The sequence below is a fragment of the Bison bison genome, unplaced genomic scaffold (genome assembly GCF_000754665.1).
Source record: "Bison bison bison isolate TAMUID 2011002044 unplaced genomic scaffold, Bison_UMD1.0 scf7180017864250, whole genome shotgun sequence".
Classification (NCBI taxonomy): domain Eukaryota; kingdom Metazoa; phylum Chordata; class Mammalia; order Artiodactyla; family Bovidae; genus Bison; species Bison bison.
In genome coordinates this window covers 1,613,274-1,637,948 of record NW_011494822.1, presented here as the reverse complement: position 1 = coordinate 1,637,948, position 24,675 = coordinate 1,613,274, and the positions used below count along the sequence as shown (strand labels likewise).

Here is a 24,675-nt window from a genome sequence, read left to right as displayed (position 1 = left end):
GACTTTCACATTCCATTTCTCAACACAAATACATGGAAATTAAGGGTCATAAAACCTCATATTGTTCTTGGTGTAAAAACCAACTTCTACTGTTCTTGACTTAAGATTCTAATAAGGAACTTGTAGTAATTTTAGATAATTCTCAATATTTTAGCCTCACATGATAATGCTTAACACATATTTTCTTGTTAAAGAAAGCAATCATCTATCTTGAGCAAATTTTCTTGTCCTTTCTCTCTACTCAAGTTTAATTCTTCAAATAAAAAATTACATATTTAATCAGTTTCATTGTACTCAGTTAGAGTGCAAGATTAGACTAAAAATAGATAACAAGAACTGCCCTCTGAACATTGTTTTAATCTCAAAATGCTTTAATAGCTTCATACAGAGTTAAGCTTTTGTAGCCTTCAGAAATCCAAAAAGTGATGATAATTATTCTCTTGGTCAAAAAGTTAATTAATTTGCATTGAATGCTCTTAAATGGTGAAAAAGCTCAGAGCTTTTTTCTTCTTTCTTTCACATTTGGGTTTAGTTAACATAATGACAATGGTCTGGATGACTGCAAGGATGGCTGGCTGGACAGACAGACAGATGACTCCTTGGTTTCATCTGTCCATTCATTCAGCACTGATTTGGCTTTTACTATCAGCCAATGCACAATTGGGATCAACTTCAGTGTTCATTTCTTTTTCATCTATGGGAGCAACTTCGTACATATATAATTATAATTTCAGATATTCTTGACTTTAGGAGGTAAGTTTGGGCTGCCTTGATTCTCCATATACTACAAGGTCTCATTAGCAAAAGTCATGCCTTCAGCATCTCCAAGGAAATATTTATTTACCCAACATGTAAATCAGATAGGACCAAGTAGGAACAGCATTTGCTCAGAGGGGCATTGCCTTAAAACATTATCTTGTTCTTAATACTATGAGAATTGTATGGTTCCTTGACAAGAACCTCTGCAGCATCTTTTTGGAAAGAGAATTCTGTTTAAAGACCATAAAATATTCTGTTCAGGAAACATCGATTTGACTATTTCAATATTTCAGTAAGGAAAAGTAGGTGAAAATATCATAAACCAACAAATAATTGGATGGGTTTTTAATCACACTGTAGGATTAGGCAATTTATTTTTGCAAGAAATAAGTTAAAAGAAATTTTGATGTTGACATCTCTGCAAAAGACAAATACGGTTTCCCACACCCGCGCAGGTTTATAGATGTGCCCTGTCGATAATCACACTACCATCAAGCTGTTTACACCAATTACAATTTTCTGCAGGCATCCTGGCGGAAGGATTAATTCCTCCCACCTGGGTTAATTCACCACTTCCTCTAATGGGCTCCAGGTGGAAACTACAGTATTAATAGGTGCACGTCACCCACTACACCTTGGCACTCTCTTATCAGGTCTGTCAAACCTCTTCCTTCTGTGCTAAGGGATTTCTTTACCCCCATCTCTTCTGCAAAGGTTTATTTGCAAAGAAATGATAGGGAGTTTTTTCCTCCAGTCACTCTGCTGTGTAACAACTTCTGGAAAAAAAGGCCGCATGTAATGTCATTGCTAATGATATTTCATCATGCAGTGAAGACTGCACTTATACCTTCCTGGCCCTTCTGTGTGCACTGCTGTCGGCTTTAGAATTTAATTACCTGGAGGTCATGGCCTAAATCTGCTCAGTAACGGTTGGTCATTATTGTTAGGTAAGGATCATATATACAAGCCAGCAAGGATGGCAGAAAGTGCTTAGACAAGGAATGAAAAAGGCAGATGGTTAAAGCCAAGATGTAAACAATCCTAGATATAATTTGCTGCTAGACATCAGATGCGGGTCCACTGTGGCCCAAGCAACCCAACACTTTGCAAAGCCTATGTTACCACGTCCTGTGTTGAGATGAAATCATTTTAGAAACATTTGCTCCAGGGACAACATTCCTTTCACAGGGCAAGAGTGAAATCTGAGTTTTTCTAGTGCAAAGATTCAATTTGTTAACACATCATAAACAGAATCAAATTATTCCAGATTTTATGGTACTAAGAAGAATCTTGCTTTCTGATTTAATGGGTGAGAGAATGATGACGGTGGGCCAGTTGACAGCAATATTACAATTATTTTATTGCCCATCAGCAACATGCAGGGTGAGGGAGTCCTGAGTCTGTCCCTTGCACTGTCTTGGTGTTATTGTTTAGTTAATAAGTCGTGTCCGACTCTGCAACCCCATGCACTGTAGCCCACCATGCTCCTTTGTCCATGGGATTTCCCAGGCAAGAATACTGGAGTAAGTTGCTGTTTCCTTCTTCAGGGGATCTTCCTGACCCAGAGATGGAACCTGCATCTCCTGCATTGGGAGGTGGATTCTTGCATTTCCTAATGAATGACAAAGCCTCATTCTGATTCTGTGTGTTCACAGAGGTCCATGCCAACTGAGTATTGGACAATTTCTTACTGTGGGAATCCAGACAGCTCCCCAGTGGTCCTGGAATACCTGGGTGTCAGAGAGGAAGCAACCCCTGGGAGATTTGTGCAGTCCCCTCCCTGCCTGTAGGGTGATGTCAGAAAAATGTTCCTGACAGGCTATGTGTTCATCCCCACAGTCAGGAAAGCACCGCTCCTCAAGGTCACAGTCCAGAGAAAGGAAGGAGAGAGAGAGAAGGCAGACATGGGGATGGCCCTTGCATTTTTAATGTTGTAAGATATTTTGTTTATTTGTTTTTAGCTTGTGAGGGAATTATCTGTGAAATGCCATAAATACACGGCATTTTCCCCCAGACTTCCACGTCTACATTATTGATTTTTTTTTCCCAGTGCAGACATTAGCTCATGGAGCATCGGAGCCAATGAAAAATGACTTCATTCTGCTATGAGCACTTTAGTCTGGGCTAGACAACCAGGTGGAGAACAAATAATCGATGTAACTGGGCCAGCCCAGACTAGAGCCACAGGTTTTTGCCTTTTAAATATGAACGGCCCTAATACCTGCAGGACTGGAAACATTTTGTACTTAGTTTTAAATTTTCAAAATCGAAACGTACATTGAGGGGCTTTTTTATCTGTTTGTTTGGTAGGAGTGGGTAGCAGATGTGGGTGGAGGCTTCAAGAAACTTCCTACAGCAGAAAATTTTTAAGTGCTTAGTCGCTGCATCATGTCCAACTCTTTGCAACCCCATGGACTGTAGCCTACCAGGCTCCTCTTCCATGGGGATTCTCCAGGCAGGAATACTGGAGAGGGTAGCCTATCCCTTCTCCAGGGGATCTTTCCGACCCAGGAATCGAACTGGGGTCTCCTGCATTGCAGGCGGATTCCTTACCAGCTGAGCCATCAGATCAGATCAGTCGCTCAGTCGTGTCCGACTCTTTGCGACCCCATGAATCGCAGCACGCCAGGTCTCCCTGTCCATCACCAACTCCCGGAGTTCACTGAGACTCACGTCCATCGAGTCAGTGATACCATCCAGCCATCTCATCCTCTGTCGTCCCCTTCTTCTCCTCGAGAAGCCCCCAAATTTCTGAGGTGGCCCCACAATTACATGTATTATATATATGTGCCTCTCCTTGAGTGGTCCAAGCTTTGATGATGATATATCACTCCTGTGATTAGCTGACCTTGTATGGCAACAGCAAAGGGATTCTGCAGATGTGATTAAGATCCCAAATAAGTTGATTTGGGGTTAGAATGGGGTTATCTTTTGTGGGCCTGGTCTGATCAGGTGAAAACCCTTAAAAGATAGACAGGACCTTTCCTGAGAAGATGGCTCTTTGCAGGTGGATGGAAAAGACTGGGTGGGGAGCAGCTGCAGGCCGCCTGCAGGACATGAGATGGTTTCTGCCAAGAGCCATCAAAACCCTGGGGACCCCAGTCACACAGCCAGAAGGACCTGACTTTTGCCAGCAACCTGAATGAACCCATATGTGGATTCTTCACCAGTCCAGCCTTCAGAGGAGACTACAGCCCTACCTCACATCTTGACACAGCCTGGTGAGAGCCTGAGCAGAAAACCCAGCCAAGCCCAGTCTCCTGACCCACGGAAGCTGTAAGATAATACATGTATTTCGTATTAAACTGCTAAGATTTTATATATATATATTAATATGCATATATAAGATATTATATATGTATGTGATTGCTCATTTGTTTTAGTCATGTCCGACTCTCTGCAACCCTGTGGACTGTAGCTGGCTGGGCTCCTCTGTCCATGAGATTCTCCAAGCAAGAATACTGGACTGGGTTGGTGCCCTCCTTCAAGGGATCTTCCTGACCCAGGGATGGAACCCATGTCCCCTGCATTGCAGGCAGACTGACCGCTGAGCCACCAGGGAAGCCCTTATATACATTTGTTGTTGTTCAGTCATTAAGTAGTGTATGACTCTTTGTGACCCCATATATAGGATTTAGACAAAATCCCTTGTAACAATATATATTTGGACAAAAACCCTTTTAACCAAGTTTCTATAAATAGGAGCCATTAACAAGTGTTGGTAATAACTGTACAATGTATTTAGCTCCAGATGACAAAATGAATGAGGATGGTGTAGCCATTTAATTGGGAGTCCTATTACCTCTGGGAATGTTTGTTTTTAAGATCAGCTACAGAAATCCTTTTATAATAAAACTTGCAGGTTCATAATCAAATTAGCAGAGAAGTGAGTCTTCTCATAATGGAATTTCCAGGATAAAGGTATCTACAAAAAACATACCTTAAATTATGCATTCTAATAACTGGTGATCTACGTTAGACTTGCCTTATGAAGTTTGCAGAGCAAGTGGTTTGAATATTTCTCTGCAGAAGCGGAGCTCTCTGATTCACAGAACAAGGAAACCTGGGATATTTGGTGGGTATTACTAAAACCTCTTTGGAGTTATGATGTCATGTCACACAGAAACAATAATAGGCTTCAAGAGTTTTGTATAAATAGGAGAACAGCAAGACTGGGAATGGGAGAACTATCATCGTTAACCTCCAGTATTTGTCCTGATTTCTAAAGGAGTTACACCAAAAATGTGCACCAGACAGGATCTATATGAAAAGATGAGGTAAAGAGAAACAGTTTGTGTTGTCCACCGACTGTAACAATTTACTTCCTGGGGCAACTTTCAATCAAAACTGATCTCGTGAAATATGAAAGAGAAAGAATGAAAGACTTACATGGGTCAGAACCAAAGAAAGGCAGGAGAGAGAAAGCAGAGAAAAAAATGAAAATTGGGTCTCCCATAAAGACAGAAGTGGATTGCATCAATTTGGACTAAATTGTGATATTTACTAATTAGCATATAATTCAGATTATTTCGTGGTTGGGGAACTAGGCCTAAAGTACAAAAATTATTCAGAAAACATGTTTAAAAACAAAACACATTAAAAAGCAAGCAGTAATGTTCTTATAATTAGTAAAGTTGTTATACCATTTTAAGTGGTTTGGCATACATTAAATTGTATTCAACAGTAGACTTTTCATTTTAATTGGGCCTGACATAAAGTAATACTAAAACACTAATTTTGTTCATTGCATTCAGGACATTTGAGGAATGTCAGGGGAGAGGCTAGCACTTAAAATTTGGCTGCAACATCAGGTGCAAAGTGGAAAAGTATACCCAGGTGAATTAGTGTCCTGAGGCAGCTACAATAGAATATCGCATTCTAAGTGGCTTAAAGCAGCAGAAATTTCTCATCCCACTATTCTGGAGCCCAGAAGTCTGAAATCAAGGTATTGGCAGGGCCACGCTCCCTGGAGACTCAGAATAAAATCCTTCCTGGTATCTCCCCAGCCTTTGGTGCTGGCTGTCCATCACTGGTGTTTCCTGGCTCAGTCACATCACTCCAATCTCTGCTAATTTGTCACATGCCATTCTCCTGTGTGTGTCTTTCTCCTCTTCTTATAAGAATGCCAGTCACGTTGGATTAAGAGTCCACCCTACTCTGGTATAGGACTTCCCAGGTAGCTCAGTGGTAGAATCTGCCTGCAATGCAGGAGACCCAGCGTTGATTCCTGGATCAGGAAGATCCCTGGAGAAGGGAATGGCAACCCACCCCAGCATTCTTGCCTGGAGAATCCCATGGACAGAGGAACCTGGTGGGCCACAGACTATGGGGTTGCAAAGAGTCGGACACGACTGAGCCCAGCACACAAGACATCACAATGGCATCTGCAAGGACTCTTTCCAGATAAGTTCACATTCTGAGCCAGTTTTGCAGGGAACACAACTGAGCCCGTGACACCAGGAAACTGGCATTTTCCTACATTATTGCTATTCACTACAGGTATTTTATCATTAAACTGAAAATTCATTAAATTTTATCAAGCACTCAAATGACGTAACGCTCCCTTTCAGCCTAGAGGAAGCCCTTACATAAATGGGCACATACAGAGCAAACCTGGATTAGATTGGGATTTCCAGCTTCCACTGAGAGGGAGAGAATTTGGAGTGACTGTAAAAAATCTTTTCAACATAGGATTTTCACAGATTGATGCTTGCCTGTGAAACTTAAGTAGTTTCAAATTCCTTATAAATATTAAGGGAGATAATTGTTAGTAATGGCAGCATTAAATGTATTACTTAAATTTTGGCGCTTGAAAAGATCTGCCTGGGGTCTTAAGTCCTGTGTACTTTAGTCCCAGGGAATATTGAGGCCCCTCCTTTACTCAGCAGTCTTGTCTTCCTCTCTTTAGAAAGGGAGCTGAAAAACTGGATAATTAGGTTCTGGAAGAAACTATATTCAGGGAAATAAGTCAAGAGCGGGGTTGAGCTAGGTGATGATCATTACAGAAGTTTCTGGAACATTTTTTATTTCTTTGTTTTTTCCCTGTGAATTCATTTTGGAAATATTGCTGATTTCTGGATTTTAAGCATTGTTAATAGCAAGTGACAATTTAAAAAAAATGCCTGTTTTGTATTAAAAATCTATTTGGAAAAGAAAAGAGGGAAAACAGGATGGAATCATTGGTGATATTTTCTCCATGGTCCTTGTGGAAAAGCCACGTGGACTTGTGAGTCTGGTCTCCCATCTGCACCGGGGAATCTCCTTTCTCTTCCCTCTGGTTGGTTTGACCCCAGCCCCACGTGAGCATCAGAATGTCACCCATTTAGTGACTCTTTCTGCAGCTCCATTTTCCTTCTCAGGGAGATGATTCCCAGCAGGGCTTAGCAACTTTATGAAACCCGCATTCAAGGGGTCTAGTCTCTACTGAAAATATTCAAACTCATTTATTTCCCCAAACTGGAGTTCTGGAAAGTAGAATTCCAGTTTTTTTTCCCTCTTGGAAATCATTATACATGATGGATCTCACGCATTACCCTTAGAAGGGACACTGAAACCTTCCCCTCCTCCATTCCTTCTTATTGCTTTATTTTTTCCCCATCTAACACTTAATGTAGCTATTTGTTTTATTGTTTGTATCTGTTTCTGAAAGATAGGCTTCTTGAGGACAGAAAGTCCCTTTTGTTTACTCAGGGAGTTTGACACCAAAGCTTCAACTTCTTCCCTTCTCAGAAAATGCTGTCAAAAGATTCTCAGCTTCAACTGCCGCCTCGCAAGAAAATTAAGACACTCTTTGATATGACCCCTTACCTCACCCAAACATACCTCCAGAACATAACATACACTGAATCTATTTACTTCTGTTCCCTCCATGAAAACACCCAACAGCAATGTTTCTCAAACTTTTTAAAATGATCACTCTGGCAAGGAGACTATCTTACTTCTTTTTCTGTAATTGTCCTCATGTCCATGAAATTTTTACTAAAGATAGTGTATTTGTTTATGTGGTGCATGTATCATCCGTTCAGTTCAGTCGCTCAGTCGTGTCTGACTCTTTGTGACCCCATGGACCACAGCACGCCAGGCCTCCCTGTCCATCACCAACTCCTGGAGCTTATTCAAACTCATGCCCATCGAGTCAGTGATTCCATCCGACCATCTAGTCCTCTGTTGTCCCCTTCTCCCCCTATCTGTTCCTTACACATCAAAATAAGGGTTTTGTCTCTTAAGAACTGATGTTTGCTTCCTTGGGAGCTGTATAGCCCGGCTGAGAGCACATGCTTCAGTCTACACCACCACTGCTTGTCTGCCGGCCAAGGCCACCACACCCATCTTGTTTATGACTGAAACAGCCTTGACCGCAGACTAGTCTTCATTACACAATTTCATTGAATGACATGTCACTACACTGCCTGTTTGTTCTTATATAACCAGCAGGTCGTGCCTTAAAATCATACTGATGTTGTAAAAAATAAGTTCTATCCTGTTTCTGCCCTTGCTACTACTCTCCAATCCATTCTTCAGGTACTATGGACACTAGTCTTTTTTTTTTTTTTCCAACTTACTCAATGATTTTGAAAACATCTATTGATGCATATAATTTCCTCTTTTTACAAAGTTTTGTTGTATTATTATTGTTGTACTCAGATTAAAGTCTTAATCTGGTCTATTGAGCCTATATCATCTATCCCTGCCTTTGTTTACAGTCAGGCAACTCTACATGGTTAGGTGAATTCTTCCTTAGTGTGATTGCCTAGAAAGCTGAACATGAAGCAAGAATTAAGAGCTGATGCATTATTAGGGGTGCAACCCCAGGACGTGTGAGTGAGGGACAAGTTTGAGCAGGAAAGGTAGGGGTTAATGCCAAGTGAGGGGTCACTGTGGGCCACCCCTGTACGCTGAGACATCTGCTTGGTTATGTGAAGAACCCACTGGCCATTGGAGGAAAAAAAGAGAAAGGAAATTTATTAGTGGTTCCTTTCCATATCGTGCCTCTTGTCCATCAACCTTCACCTTACTGGAAGTTCATTCCCCTGAACTTCCAGGTTGCGTCTCCCAGATTGTTTAGCATTTGCTTGAGAATCACATTCCAAGCAAGCAGTGTGATGTCCCATCCATGTCCAGAAGTGGCAGGAGGGCCTGGCCACAAGCTGATCAGCATCAGTGGGAAAAAGTGCATCGTCTTGCCCAGGCATCTATCAGCCCAGGTGGCACCTGGGATGGAGCAAATGGCTGAGGATCCAGGGAAAGGAAGCCCAAGAAAATCTGAGGATGGGCTTAGTTCAGTTCAGATCAGTCACTCAGTCATGTCCGACTCTTTGTGACCCCATGGACTACAGCACGCCAGGCTTCCCTGTCCATCACCAACTCCCAGAGTTTACTCAAACTCATGTCCATCGAGTCGGCAATGCCATCCAACCATCTCATCCTCCATCATCCCCTTCTCCTCCTGCCTTCAGTCTTTCACAGCATCAGGGTCTTTACCAATTAGTCAGCTCTTTGCATCAGGTGGCCAAAGTATTGGAGTTTCAGCTTCAACATCAGTCCTTCCAAAGTACATTCAGGACTGACTTCCTTTAGGATGGACTGGTTGGATCTCCTTGTAGTCCAGGGACTCTCAAGAGTCTTCTCCAACACCACAGTTCAAAAGCATCAATTCTTCAGTGCTCTGCTTTCTTTATAGTCCAACTCTCACATCCATACACGACCACTGGAAAAACCATAACTTTGACTAGACGGACCTTTGTTGGCAAAGTAATGTCTCTGCTTTTTAATATGCTGTCTAGGTTGGTCGTAGCTTTTCTTCCAAGGAGTAAGCGTCTTTTAATTTCATGGCTGCAGTCACCATCCCCAGTGATGGACCCTCACGGCCCTTCTCTAAGTTTTCTGTGCACAGGGTGTTCCATCAACTCTCAGAGGCCTTCATGTTCTATTGTTGTTTAGTTTTTAAATGCTGTCTGACTCTGTGACCCCATGGACTGTAGCCCACCAGGCTTCTCTGTCCATGGGATTTCCCAGGCTAGAGTACTGGAGTGAGTTCCTGTATCTTTCTCCAGAGGATCTGCCCGACCCAGGGATTGAACCTGCATCTCCTCCATTGGCTGAATTTGGACTCTCTACCGCTGAGCCACCAGGGAAGCCCTCATGTTCTATAGAACTCCCTAATTTGTCTTTCATCCAAAATGAAAACGCATCCTTAGCTCATCAGCCATCCCTTTTCTATGACTTCTTTCCTGACATTTCTGTTCTAATTTTCTTCTTTGACTACAAAACACAGTTTTCTGTTTCAAAAGTAAGAAACCATAGATGCTATATTCCTAAATTTTCCATGTACCTTTATCTTTGAAGGCAAGATTAGCCTAGAATGAAAACTCTTGAGTCACATTCAACTTTCTTCCAATTTTTACATATATTGCTTTACTTGAAATCTAGTCTTAAGTGCCCCATTGTTTTGCTTTATTTTTCTTTTTTTCTTTTCAAAACTCCTCCATAATTTGTTTGGCTGAATCCAGCCAGTAATTAGTCTTGTTTTGTGCTTGTAGAAGACACTCCTGGTGTTTATTCTATTGCTTGAGATTTTCATTTTGAGGAATGTCTGTCTGTTTTCTTCATTTCTATTTGAATATAATACTCTTGATTCATATTTTCTTTTTCTCAGAATATTTCAGACTACATTTCACAGATTTATGCAGTCAGAGAGTATTCTAGAACCACCTTTATTTTTCCACTTGTAGATTTTTTTTTGTCCTGAGCACCTGAATATTTCTTTATTATTGTAATTTAAAATCTTAACCTGACTATATTCAGTGTTCATTTATTCTAAGTTAATATTGCTCAAGAATGGTGTGATTTGAAATGTACAGACTCTATTTTCCTTTATCTCAGGGAAGTCATTCCAGGTATCTTTGCCTGTCCAGCCCAGACCACCAAGTCCTATCAATATGATTTCTATTTCTTAGCCTGGTATATTTTAATCATTCTGTATTAGCTTGCTTCATTTTAAAACATTTTCTTTCAAATCAAGTCACATCTGCTTTGCTAAAAGTGAAAGTCCCTCAGTCGTGTCCCCATGGGACACAATGTGACCCCAAGGACTATGCAGTCCATGGAATTCTCCAGGCCAGAATACTGGAGTGGGTAGCCTTTCCCTTCTCCAGGGGATCTTCCCAACCCAGGGATCAAACAGGTCTCCTGCATTGCAGGCAGATTCTTTACCAACTGAGCCACAAGGGAAACCCAAGGATACTGGAGTGGGTAGCCTATCCCTTCTCCAGTGGATCTTCCCGATGTGGGAATCAAACTGGGGTCTCCTGCACTGCAGGCAGGAGATTCTTTACCAACTGAGCTATAAGGGAAGCCCTGGTAGCTCCCCTGATTAGCAAATAATCCCAGCAAGTGAGATGAGCTGTGAAAATGTCTGTAATGTTCACATCAAGTAACAGATTTTATATCTGCATCACGAACAATTAGAAATCAATCTCAATGTTATCAGAGCCCAAGCACAGAGATAAGCAAAGTACATTCATTATAGAGAAGTGAGTCTAAGTCAGTAATCATCACTATTTCCTGTAGAAGGGCACTTCTTAAGTATGGACCAGAAATGCCTGGCATTGAGTTGACCTGGGAACCTAGTAAAAACACCCCCATCTCTGTACTGAATCAAGATCTCATGTGGTTGGGCTCAGGAACCTGCATTTCACCTGTCCTCCAGGTGAGTCTTATCCATGCCCTCACTGAACAAACAGTATTCCAAAACAGCACCCCAGAAATAAGGGCTCGAATTAAGGAAATAAACAGTCATGGAAAAAATAAAATAAATGGTTAGCAGAGGTGGCAGAGGGCTCAGCATTATAGAATGTGGTACCTGAACAAGGGGTTTCCCAGGTGGCTCAGTGGTAGAGAATCCACCTGCTAATGCAGGAGACCCAAGTTCAATCCCTGAGTCAGGAAGATTCCCCTGGAGATGGAAATGGCAACCCACTCCAGTATTCTTGCCTGAAAAGTCCCATGGACAGAGAAGCCTGGTGGGCTACAGAGGACCCTGGTGGGCTACAGTCTATGGGGTCACAAAGAATCAGACATGACTGAGCTCCTAAGCACATACACACATTTTAACAAGAGTGACAGCATGTTGGAGGAGCAAATCTGTAGACATTGGAATTGAGGCCCAGTCAGAAAAAGCAATACATTTCTCCCTAGAGAGGACAGTAGAAGCTCTGAAACAGAATGGTATTTGCAGGGTTGGAACAGAGAATAACAGCCATAGCTAAGAGCAAGAGAGGGCGCCTCACATGAGGGGCAGGAAGATACACAGAGCTAGCAAAGGCATGTCACAGAGGGAGGACACAGGCCCTAAAAGACGGGGGTTCCCAAAATCAAGATGCCCAGAATCCACGGATGGTCAACATGATGCTCATTCTGTCCTTGGAGAGAGGAACTCAGCAGCTGTTTGGTGGTAAGACTCAGTCATTCATAAAACACCACTCTTAAATATTCTAAAGGCAACATGGCCATGTTGCCTCCTGTTCTGAGAAGATCTGCAAAATATCCTCACAGTCATGAGCCAGAGAATGAGTCTCGCCCTGGCTAGATTTTGGATAAGACAAAGATGAGAGTAGCAAAGATTCAGCCCCAGAAGGTGTACAGGAAAAGCTGTTGGTCTCAGTGCAGTGCTGGCCAGCAGGGACAATATCATTCGAGCTGCAAGAAGCACCATGAGCTGCACAATTAACAAAGGCCTATTTCACTTTGATTTTTAGATAGTACTGAGAAATAGAAGTAACCGACTTTCAAATGACCACGGGCAGGGTTTCTCCAATTTGTGCTTATTCAAGTAAACCCCAGGTAAAGGAAGAAAAATTACCAAATCTGATTGTTAAACCCAAAATACCCAACTGACCCTACTAGCGAGTTAGGAAGTAGTTCAGCTTCATATTCACTGGCTGTGAATGGTAATTATACCAATGCTGTATCAGCTGTGCTGTGCTTAGTCCCTCAGTCATGTCTGACTCTTGGTGACCCCATGGAATGTAGCCCACCAGGCTCCTCTGTCCATGGGGATTCTCCAGGCAAGAACATTAGAGTGGGTTGCCATGCCCTCCTCTAGGGATCTTCCCAATCCAGGGACTGAACCCAGGTCTTCCGAATTGCAGGTGGATTCTTCACCAGCTGAGCCACAAGGGAAGCCCAAGAATACTGGACTGGGGAGACTATCCCTTCTCCAGCAGATCTCCCCGACCCAGGAATCGAACCACGGTCTCCTGCATTGCAGGTGAGCTACCAGGGAAGCCCTGTATCAGCTGAGTCCTTCTTAATGTCTGGATGATGTACAGCATATGGACAGTAAGGTCCTGCCATGTCTGCTCAGTATCAGCTCTACCATCAAATGTATCCAAGGTTTGCCTTGATGTCATCTATTGGCTATGTGCATGCTAAGTCGCTTCAATCATGTCTGACTCCTGGCAACTCTATGGGCTGTAGCCCGCCAGGCTCCTCTGTCTGTGGGATTCTCCAGGCAAGAATACTGGAGTGGGTCGCCATGCCCTTCTCTAGGGGATCTTCCCAACCCAGGGATCAAACCTTGCTTTTCTGATTCGTCTGCATTGGCAGGTGAGTTCTTTACCACTAGTGCCGCCTGGGAGGCCCATCCACACTATAAATAAAAGCCCACATAAACATCAGCCTTCTGAATTCTAAAAGTCCAATTCTGCCATCTTTGACATCCCTACTTGTCAGAAATGGTTCAGCTCTTAGCAGGTTTAGTTAAAACAGGCTGGCATTTTTGGATATTCCTTCTAATATTCCATTTGTACGTTTCAATGCCTTGAAAATAAAGAAGAAAGCTATCTGCTGGATCATTTCAAATGACATCCTTTTAAAGCTAAATTGTATTCTGAATTAAAACTTGCAAAAGAAGATATCACCTTCAAAATGTATTCAGCAGTGCTAAAAGAGATAAATGAAAAGACCCAGAACCTGGTCGAGACATGAAATTTATAATTTAAGAGTCCCTAAAGTTAGAATCACCCAGCTAGTCTAAACAACTTAAATACTATCCATGTATCCAGCTGCTAGGAGAACTCTGCATGTCTGCCCTTAGGCCCTGAGCAAGGTCGGGAGCAGGGCTCTTTCTGTATTCATGGCCATTTCCCTGCTGGAAGGGGCCTTCATCCATGGCAATCCCCACTTCCCCTTGAGTTTAACAAACAACCTGACTAGTGTATCATGGAAACTACAGAAGAGTTCTATGTATGGCGTCTTCTCCCAGAGCCCATCCTGTGATTGGCATTAGTAACATCTTGCTCTACCATGAATGAATTTATCGATAAGCAGTAGATTATATCAAAAGCAAGAAAACCAGGTCTGTAGAAAAGAAAAGTTAGTCTCTAGAGGACGTATCTACTGAATGGCTTGTCATCTATCATGATTGGAATTAGAACCCCAAACCAGGATGGACCTAGAAATGACCATACTAAGCAAAGTAGGTCAGACAGAGAAAGACAAATACCATATGATATCACTTATAGGCCTCCCCTTATAGCTCAGATGTTAAAGAATCTGCCTGCAATGCAGGGGACTGGGGTTTGATCCCTGGGTCATGAAGATCCCCTGGAGAAGGAAATGGCAACCCACTCCAGTATTCTTGGCTGGAGAATCCCATGGACAGAGGAACCTGATGAGCTACAGTCCATGAGATCACAAAGAGTTAGACACAACTAAGCAACTAACACAGACACAGACAGAGAGTTAGGTGGAATCTAAAACACAACACAAATGGAATGAAACAGAATTTACAAGACAGAAATGGGCTCACATAGAAAACAGACATAGTTGCAAGGAGAATAGGGGAAGGAAGGACTAGGAGTTTGGGATTAACAGATGCAAACTAGTAGATATAGGATGGATAAACAACAAGGTCCTACTGTAGAGCACCGGGAACTACATTCAATATCTTGTCATAAACCACGATGGAAAAGAATACGAAAAAGAATAATACACAGATGCACACATAAGTGAATCACTTTGCTATACAGCTAAAATTGATGCTATACTTCAATAAAATTAAAAAGAGAGAAATTAGGAACTGCTTTTCCAATTAGAGTTATAACTAATAGACTGAAAACAGATGATTAAATTACTTCAAAAGGGGTGATGAAGATAAGACAGCACTTTGATGCTTGGAGGAAAGAAGGCAGGCCCAAAGCATGGCACCGAGGTCACACATGAAATCAGAAGCCGACAGAACACTCAGCAGAGGAGGGCGGGCTCCTACCTGTGGCCAGGTAGATGATGTGGACGAGGGCGTCCCGGGCCTGCACCACATCCACGGCCACGTGGGAGAAGCGGCTGCTGTCCTCCATGAAGGCGGGCACGGGGCTCACCGGCTGCACCACTTCGTGCATCAGGATGAACTTCTGCGCGTCCTGCAGGTTCCTCTCCGTGAGGTTCACGTACACACCCTGGTCCACGGTGCCGCACTGCAGAGGGAGAGAGGCTGTTACCAGGCCCGGCCACCTGCACACCCAGGGCCGCTCCAGCCAGCCTGGCTGGGGGGGCGACTGGCAATCTCAACATCTGCCGGTGCCAATGTGCCCCCTTCTCCAGTCCCCTTACTGCCCCCATTTTTGGTGTCTCTCCCAGTTTAGATCTGAGCTCATTGTATTTGGGGAGTCTTCTCAACTCTCATCCTAAATGAATGATCAGAACAAAATGAAGTGACATCAACAAAGCAGAAACAGACCCACAGACTTAGAGAAGGAACTTATGGTTACCAGGGGGTAACTATGGTTACTAGGGGAAGGGTGAGGAGGGGGTAGCTTGGGGTTGGGAATCGACATGTATATCCTGCTATACTTAGAATGGATAACCAACAAGGACCTACTGTAGACCAGAGGGAAATCTGCTTAACAACCTAAATGGCAGAAGAATTTTAAAAGAATAGATCGATGTATAAGAATAACTGAGCAGGCTTCCCTGGTATCTCAGTGGTCTGCCTCAGGTTCGATCCCTGGGTCAGGAAGATACCCTACAGAAGGAAATGGCAGCCCATTCCAGTATTGTGGCCTGGGAAATCGCATGGACAGAGGAGCCCCACGGGGTCACAAAGAGTTGGATATGACTGAGCATGCAAACACATTGCCTTGCGTTGTATAGCTGAATCCCTTTGCCGTATAACTGAAACTATTACAACACTGTAAATCAACTATACTCCAATATAAAATAAAAAGTAAAAATAAATCAATGATCAGAAGTTTAAAAAAACATGAAGTAGGAGTCACTGCTAATTTGAATAGCATATGCATAACATCTCCTCATCACCTCTAGAGTCCCCTAGGGAGTTGTCTGGCTAAATGCACACTGTCCAATCTGCCAGACACATCAGATTCCCAGGTGGAAAATTCAGCCATCAAATGCATGACGCAGATTTACTAGCTTTCTTTGGGATGGCAGATCTATAAGCAAGACATGGATTCTACAGAGATAGATTTAGGTCATTTTAATCTGCAAACTACACAATACTGTTCTGCTGTCTTTCACATAAGCTACACAACACTACGTTAGCCGTATTATTGTGCCCTTATTATCTGGGCTTCCCTGGTGGCTCTGATGGTAAAGAATCTGCCTGCAGTGTGGGAGACCTAGGTTTGATCCCTGGGTCGGGAAGATCCCCTGGAGGAGGGAACGGCTACCCACTCCAGTACTGCTGCCTGGAGAATTCCACGAACGAAACACTCTGTTCGCCTTATTATCATGAGCTTATTATCTAACCCAAGCCAAAAGAAACAAAACCTCTGGTTAGAGTCAAGCATCAAATAAAAACATGGTGCAGGGCAGCAAAGCTTGCCACCCCAAACATCTCTCTGGCATGTGAACAATCTCTAGAGCGGAAAACAACGGAGGCCCAAAGGACTCAAGAAGAAACTGTGACTTCCCCTAAACGTTTACAAAATTTAGATAGATGGCCTGTTCCTGGAATAGAGCTATTTCCAGAGATGTCTGCACTGAATAAGGGCAGACTGTAGTGGGGAAAACTCAGCAGGGCCCAGAGACCAGAGCCCACTCTGTGTCCAACAGTCTCTGCAGGCCCAGCAAACTCTTGTTTACCAAACATTTGGTTTTCTATGTGCAGGTCAATTGCCTTCCTCCTCTTTGAAGTCCCAAAACACTGTCCCAACATCCTGTTTTGTCTTTAGCTGAAGATGGTATTTAAGGGGAGGGTTTCTGCCATCAGGGGGAGTTACTCAGTTTTCCTGGGTCCCTCTCCTGTGTATGTGTTATTAAACTTGTGCTGGATTTTCTCGTGTTAACCTGTCTCATGCCAATTTAATTCTCGGACTGGTTGGAAGAAGCTAGAAGGGCAGAGGAAACTTTCTTCCTCCCTGACAATGATGAATTTTTAAGAACAGGGGGCATAAGGAACTAAAGGATGTGAGAGAGGAAGGAGATGAAGAGAGAGAAAAGGAAGAAACCAGAAGGAAACAGGAAGGAAGGAAGTGGACTTTTCAGGTAGAAATACCATGCAGAGGACTCTGGGACTAAAGCAGGGAAAAAAAAAAATCCAAGCCTGGAAACTGCGGAGAATTAAATTCAGAGCTGCACTGTGCAAAGGCTGGCAGGTCTCGTGGAGGATGGTTTTGGGCAGAGACGAGGTTAAAAGAGGGGCGGGAAAGCAAGCCAAGCTTTCCCAGGGCAGCGTACAGAATCAGAAAATTATCACCACGATTTCTCATTTCTTTCATAAACTTTAAATCCTAGGTCCAATAAAGGCTGATCCCCGGCAGAACTTCATAGAGGCAGGGTTGATGGAAATGAATTTCCCTGTCCATTCCATCTGAAAAACAACCTTTATAACATGTCGTTTCTAATACGTGGTTTTATAATAGGTTAGAGGTGCAAAAGTAGATGATGGAAATGGCTTGTGAAAAATTGAGGATATTTTTGTAGCACTTGATAAAATAGCCTACATGCCCCCAAAGGATAGGCTGATGGTATATTTAAAGAATCTTGGAGCAAAATGGATGCCAAGACCAGTCCAAAGCTTAGTTTAAATGCTGCATCTTTGCAGGGGTTCCCCTGGTACCAGGTGGTGGAAGGGTCGGGTGAAGGTGAAGGGTCAGTTCTGTGGCCCAGGGACCACGCGGCCTCAGGTGAGTCCCTGCCTCGCAGTCCTTGTCTCTTTATCTATAAAGTGGTTCAAAAACACTTCTGCTCCCTTCAGAGGGCTGCTGTGAGGCTTGTAAACGCCAAGGAGCCAGGCCGTGCGCCTGGCACAGAGAAGCCATTCAAACAATGGTATAAATGGTCCATGGGTCTGCCTCACAGCAGGGCAGCAATTCTATGGTCCATTGAGCTGCAGGGGCCAGAGGGAAGGAATGAATAAGTGAAGGGAGGAAGGAATCAACGAGTGAACACACAGCAGTTGTGCTGGGGCAGGGGGTGCAGAGCCAGGGGATTTTATATAATTACCGTATTTAACAATGACACGTGGAGGGCAGAGACACTGCCCGTTAACAACAGTGTCACAAAACGGTCTGAAGTCTGTCCAGGCGAGTTCTAGTTCTGACAGTGGCCAGGTCTGGCTGTTTTCTCTTCCTGAAATCAGCAGCAATTCTTAAGTCACAGGAGACAAGGAGCAGTCTGCCTGGGGGATGGAGTTTTCCATCCAGGTTTTGTTTTCTCCACACAGTGCTTTTAAAATTGACATCATAAAACCCGGGAGGCATAATATGAAATTGAGGACCTCTGGCTGCTCTTGAGGAGTCTGGGGACCTGGGAGACTCCAAGACCTGGGGGGCGGGGGGGGGGGGCGGTGGGGCGGTGGCGTGGGGCGTGCGAGAATGGAACCCCCCGACTGCCACCTGTCTTTTCATGATGGCTAGCCTAACCCTAGGCTGCAACCTGAATTGTCACTGTGATACTGCGATTTGAAATAAGAAACATATAGTTAGTTTTCATCCCTGTTCTGTCACAGAGCTCCTAAAACCCCTGACACTTCCTAAGTGAAGAGAACAATAAAGGCGTCTTTTGTTAAGTTACTGAGGTCACCTCTGGACCTCACTGAAGTGTGGGAATGATGCCTGCCAGAGCTGCCATCCCTGTGGTCAGAGGGTTGGAACTTTTGGTCCCACTGCGCTGAACTCCAGGAAGGAGAAAGATGCTGGAGGTTGAATCCATCACCAATGGCCAGATGATTTAATCAACCTGCTTAAGTGAAAAACACTCATAAAGCCCCAAAGGATGGAGAGTTCAGATCCTCCAGGTTGGTGACCACATGGAGATTCAGCAAGCATGCTCAGCTCAGAAAGAGCTCCATGCTCTTTACTCAAACCTTTCCCTACTCTCCCTGTGCACCTCTTCCATCTGAATGTTCCTGAGCTATGTCCTTTACAAGAAAGCTTATTTTCTTGGACTCCCAAATCACTGCAGACAGTGATTGCCTGAAATCAAAAGATGCCTGCTTCTTGGAGGGAAAGCTATGACAAATCTAGACAATGTATTAACAAGTGGAGATATCACTTGCAGATAAAGGTCCATATAGTCAAAGCTACGGTTTTTCCAGTAGTCATGTATAGACCTGAGAGTTGGACCATAAAGAAGGCTGAGTGCTGAAGAATTGATGCTTTCAAACTGTGGTGTTGAAGAAGACTCTTGTGAGTCCCTTGGACTGCAAGGAGACCAACCAGTCAATCCTAAAGGAAATCAATCCTGAATATTCATTGGAAGGACTGACACTGAAGCTCCAATGTTTTGACCGTCTGATGGGAGGAGCCAACTCATTGGAAAAGACCCTGATGCTGGGATAGATTGAAGGTAGGAGAAGAAGGGGGCGGCAGAGGATGAGACGGTTGGATGGCATCACTGGCTCAATGGACACGAATTTGAGCAAAGTCCAGGAGATGGAGAAGGACAGGTGAGCCTGGTGTGCTGCAGTCTATGAAGTCACAAAGAGTTGGACATGACTTAGTGATTGAACAACAACGATGCTCTCACAAGTAAAATGTTTGAGTTCTATGAGCCTCTCTAGATGATTAACAAACCTAAGGAGGGGATCCACCTATAGCCCAGGTCGGAAGCAAGAGTGACAACCTGGACTGGAGACTGGTGTTGGAAGCGAGGGTCAAGGGGAGAGTCTTGCAGGACCAAGTCTATCAACCATGAGATCTGGTGCTATCTCTGGGTAAACAGTGTCAGAATTGAGTTGAATTGTTGGACATCTGGCTTGGTGTCGGAGGAAAAAAAGCTGCTTTGTGGTGAGGGGGGAAAAAGGCAGAGGTTGGAATCGATCAGCAGTATCATTAGCCAAGAACTGGTTGAAACTATACAGTGTCTTGGTTTTCTAGCCAACTTATAATGAAAATCTCACCTGAGGATTCTTTTTCAAATATTTTGAATTCTATTTAAATTTATACCATATATTTATTGGATCATAAGTAATCCACCTAGCTCTCTAACGGGCTGCAAATTCTCTCACCATGCCTTACACATGGGGCTCCTGCAGTGTTGGCGTGACACCCCAGGGACTCTGAGCAAGAGGAAAACATTAAAAATAGTAAAAACACAGCCATCGTCCTCCTGTGGCTTACAATCCATAGTCTTTGTCTTGCTAACACCTCTGAGAGTAATATATCTATACTTCTACTAATTCTTAAAACAATAATATTTGCATTCTTGTTTATTTTTTCCAAGGATGACAGATCCATCCTAGCCCTAGCCTGCCGGCCCTTGGTAGGTACATCCACGATCACCGAGGCACACGCGGAGAGTGCTTGACTTTGATGGTACCCTTCCTCCTGTTTTGTTGTAAATGCCAATGGAGTACTGAAGGATGCTGATGACTTGGCCAGGTCCCATCATCTGGTCCTCCAGCAGTGGCCTGCTCATCTGCTCGACCACTTTTGAGGGTCTGTTATCCATTTCGGCTCCATCAATTTGGTTGCTGGTAATCAAAACTGCACAGAAATTTCTAGAGTCTGTCCCAGTGCAGCTGTACCACTGGGTCTGGACAATGTTTTCTGTAAGTGACTGAAGCTTTTCCTAGTGAGGCCCAGAGTCTACATGGCTTTGGGGACTGCAGCTCTAACAGGGACGACTTTCATAGCACCACCTGCAGTGGTTTCTAGATTGCAACTGATAAAAATTAATAGTGTTACATTTTGTTACTATCTTCAATAGAGAATTTTGTATCAAATCTTGCAAAATTAGGCATTGTGCAGCCTACCCCATTCTTCTTGAATCTGAGTCATGTATCTGATCTTCTAATTAATTAGCTATTTCTAGTACACTCCTGCTTAGTTGCTCAGTGGTGTCTAACTCTCTGTCACCCCATGGACTGTAGCCGGTCCAGCTTCTCTGTCCATGGGGTTCTCCAGACAATAATACCAGAGTGGGTTGCCATCCCCTTCTCCAGGGGATGTTCCCAACCCAGGTATCAAACCCGTCTCCTGCAATGCAGGTGGATTCTTTACTGTCTGAGCTACCAAGGAAGCCTTCTAGTACATATGCACTGCATAAAATTCCAAATCTTAGTAGGCAAACAATAATTTAAAATATCTAACTGCATGTAACCATTGGTTTTTGCAAATATAAGGCCCTTTATACACAGTTAGTGGATGGACCCTACCCCCCCATAACAGTGTGTGTGGTTCCTTAAAAGTCAGTCAGGTTGCCTTAAGTTAGCATGGTTATCAAACATGGTAAACCAAAAGAAAATATTCAATACTCATGTATATCAGGACTTATGCAAAGAATCACCATAATCTAAACTTTAGTCCTATGCAAATCTTAAATACCACCCAAGGAAGACAAGCTCAGTGGAGTAGGCTCCCTGCCTGAAATGCACACCACGTTCTGCAGGCTTCATTCATTACACCACACGGCCGGACTTCATCTCATAAACGTGGTAAGCCCTTTAGTGTGACACTGGCATTATAAAACCAGATGCCTGTGGCCTCAGGAAATGAGGGGATTTGCTTTGTGCTACAAATGTATCCAGACAAAGGGGCTAAAAGCTATCCACTGCCCAGAGGTGGTAAGGCATCACAGAGTTGATTAAGTCACTGTTCACTGTGAAGACGCGTGCAGTTGAAATATCAAGACATTAAAAGAACCCTAAAATACTGTGAGCATCTTTGAAAATTTTTTTAAACTTTAGGATTTTACCATGGACTTTCTGAAAGGAAATGATGTATTTCACCTTCATGGTTTTCCAGAGGGCCTTCTTAAACAGCCACATCACCCCAGGATCCAGGGATATGGGTGGGATTTAAATGCAGAGACTCAACAATGAGGCACAGGGAGTCCGTGTTCAGTTACTAATTACATAAATCATGTATGTCATCAGGAAACCTGACGACTTCATGTCTGGTTCCCACTAAACTGTTTGCTTGCCTGCATTTCTTTGTCTAGTACTGAACTTTCTTAGTAGGGAGACTTGAATAACAACTATAAACTTGATCATTCAGTTTCCTGACTTACAAGTGGGGCTAATGACACCCACTTTACAGAGCTGCTGAGATGAGAAAATATGACAAAGTCGATACAAACAAATAACCCTTAAATAGTCCCCCCTGTTGCTGTTGCTGCTGCTGCTAAGTTGCTTCAGTCCTGCCAGACTCTGTGCAACTCCATAGATGGCAGCCCACCAGGCTCCCCCATCCCTGGGATTCTCCATGCAAGGACACTGGAGTGGGTTGCCATTGCCTTCTTCAATGCATGAAAGTGAAAAGTGAAAGTGAAGTTCCTCAGTCGTGTCCAACTCTTAGCGACCCCATGGACTTCGGCCTGCCAGGCTCCTCCGCCCATGGGATTTTCCAGGCAAGAGTACTGAAGTGGGTTGCCATTGCCTTCTCCAGTCCGCCTTGTTATGGGATGCTATATCATTTTCCCAAGTAAAGCAGTGAATGGTAAAGTGGACATGTAGGCCCATCTCTATTCTCAGTGTCACGATCTTTATAAAAAAATTTCAAAACAATTAGAATTGAATGATTCTTGTCAAAGTACAAGTAAAATGTAAAATAATTGAACTTTTCCACATTCTCAGTTTTCTCAAAAGCCAGAGGTTTTATGTGTTGGGTTGACAAACCAACCAGAATTTGGAGGTCTGAATACACAACTTGAGTCTAACACTGACTAGTTATGAAGACTAAAGTTCCTCTGGTTGGAAGAGGTTGAGGCTCTGAATCTGAGGACTGGGCCTGAGAGCCCAGCTCAGCCACTAAGGGGCCCGTATCCTTGTCCTGATGACACACTCTGAGGCTCAACACCCTTCTCTGTCAGAGGGAGCTGTTACCAATCATTGCACAGTTGCCAGAAGGCGGCAAGATACATAGAAGCATTGAGCCCAGTGTCTGGAACTTGGCATTCCTAAAAATTACACCCACGATGATGATGGTGAAGATCCTAAGACAGTTCTTCTCAGAAGAAAGGAGCTCCAGGGAAATCTGCTGGTACGCATGAATGTCTGAGTCTCCCTAAAATGTTGAAATCCTAACCCTCAAAGTGGCTGTATTAGGAGCTGGAGCCGCTAAGGAAGTGACTGAGGTTAAATGAGGTCATAAGGGTGGGGCCCTGATCTCATAGGGTTAGTGTCACTTCATGCTCACCTAGGAAAAGCCACATGAGGACATGGTGAGAAGCTGGCCATCTACAAACTAGGAAGGGAGTACACTCTAGAAACTGAATGGGCCAGAACCTTGATCATGGACTTTAGCCTCCAGAATTGTGAGAAAAGAAATTTCCAGTCTGTGGCATTTTGTTACAGCAGCCGGAGCTGACTAACACACCTGCTGACCGACCAAACAGTAGAGGCTTTCGTCCCTTTTGGTTTCAGCTCCCTCTCAACATGGGTAGATGAGAGCAGATGATGTCAGAGCCCCTGACAGCTTGAACACGCGGCATTTGGTGCCTTATACACAAATGGCCTCCATCTGCTCCTGTTTTCTCCACAGCCGCCCCATCACATCCCATTCACCCCAACAGGAAATCTCACCGCATACCCAATTAGAGCTCAATTCTGTTTGTGCATCCCCACTGCTCTGTGTCCTGGACCACGTTCATTACAGCATCATTCATTAGGAGTCAGAGCTCCTGGGGACACAGAGCCCACCATCATTAGTACTAATTGAAGCTGGATTCCCAACCTGCTGCATTGTGCTGGCCTTTTGCAGTCCAAGCTCAGGCGTCCCAGCTGACAAAAGACCCTTTGAAGGCCAGGCGCCTCAGGACACAAAAGGCCGTGGTCTATTTACATGAGACAAGCTGAGTGAGGGACTGTCCCACAGGGGGTTGGGGGTGGGGCAGCTCACAGCTGCACTGTGCGAGTACCAGGGTTTCAGTGGCCCCAGCCTGTCTGTCTGCACAAGGTTTCTGCCTGCTATCTGGGTGAGCAGCGGGAATGACTGAAGGAGTGGTCCTTTGTCCCCGGAATTACCTGGAAGTTGGGGTTGGGGTTGGGATACGGCAGCCAGGCGGACCGAGAGTTCTCCTGGTACTTGAAGGGCCCGTTAAAGGCCTGAGAAATGGCGCTGAGGTTGAAGACGCACACGGCCGAGGCGGCAATGCTGTTCCTGGGGAGGTGAGGAAGAGAGAGGAGAAGACGGGTTAGAGAGCACCCTCGAAGGTGAGCTCTGCTCCCCACGACAGATTCTTGGTGCCCAGGAAACACCTTCTAGGGGAACACTCAAGATCAGCAGGAATAAACACCCTACAGATGAGGCTGAAGCAGTGATGGTGCTCCTCTGGGTTTTTTTTTTCCTCCAACATTTCATTCTAGAAACAACAGTATTTAGCAGTTATGTTGCTTGTAATCCCACGGACAGGATGGAGTCCGCACCCAGCTGGGGCAGAAATGATAGAAGCTTTTGAGGAGCTGTATGTTATACCTTTAAAATTCCTGGAGGAAAAAATAAATAAATAAAATTC

General features: G+C 44.0%; 1 protein-coding gene across 2 annotated transcripts in view; it reads right to left on the bottom strand.

Moving 5' to 3' along the window:
* The window catches only part of SEMA5A (sema domain, seven thrombospondin repeats (type 1 and type 1-like), transmembrane domain (TM) and short cytoplasmic domain, (semaphorin) 5A), a 559,453-nt gene that overhangs the window by 136,872 nt on the left and 397,906 nt on the right, over nucleotides 1-24,675 (bottom strand). For both annotated transcript variants that reach the window (XM_010847535.1, XM_010847536.1), the window contains 2 exons: nucleotides 24,185-24,320; nucleotides 15,029-15,233 (listed from right to left, as the gene is read on the bottom strand). In XM_010847535.1, coding sequence (XP_010845837.1) covers nucleotides 15,029-15,233; nucleotides 24,185-24,320 — 341 coding nt within the window. The remainder of the gene's footprint in view (nucleotides 1-15,028; nucleotides 15,234-24,184; nucleotides 24,321-24,675) is intronic.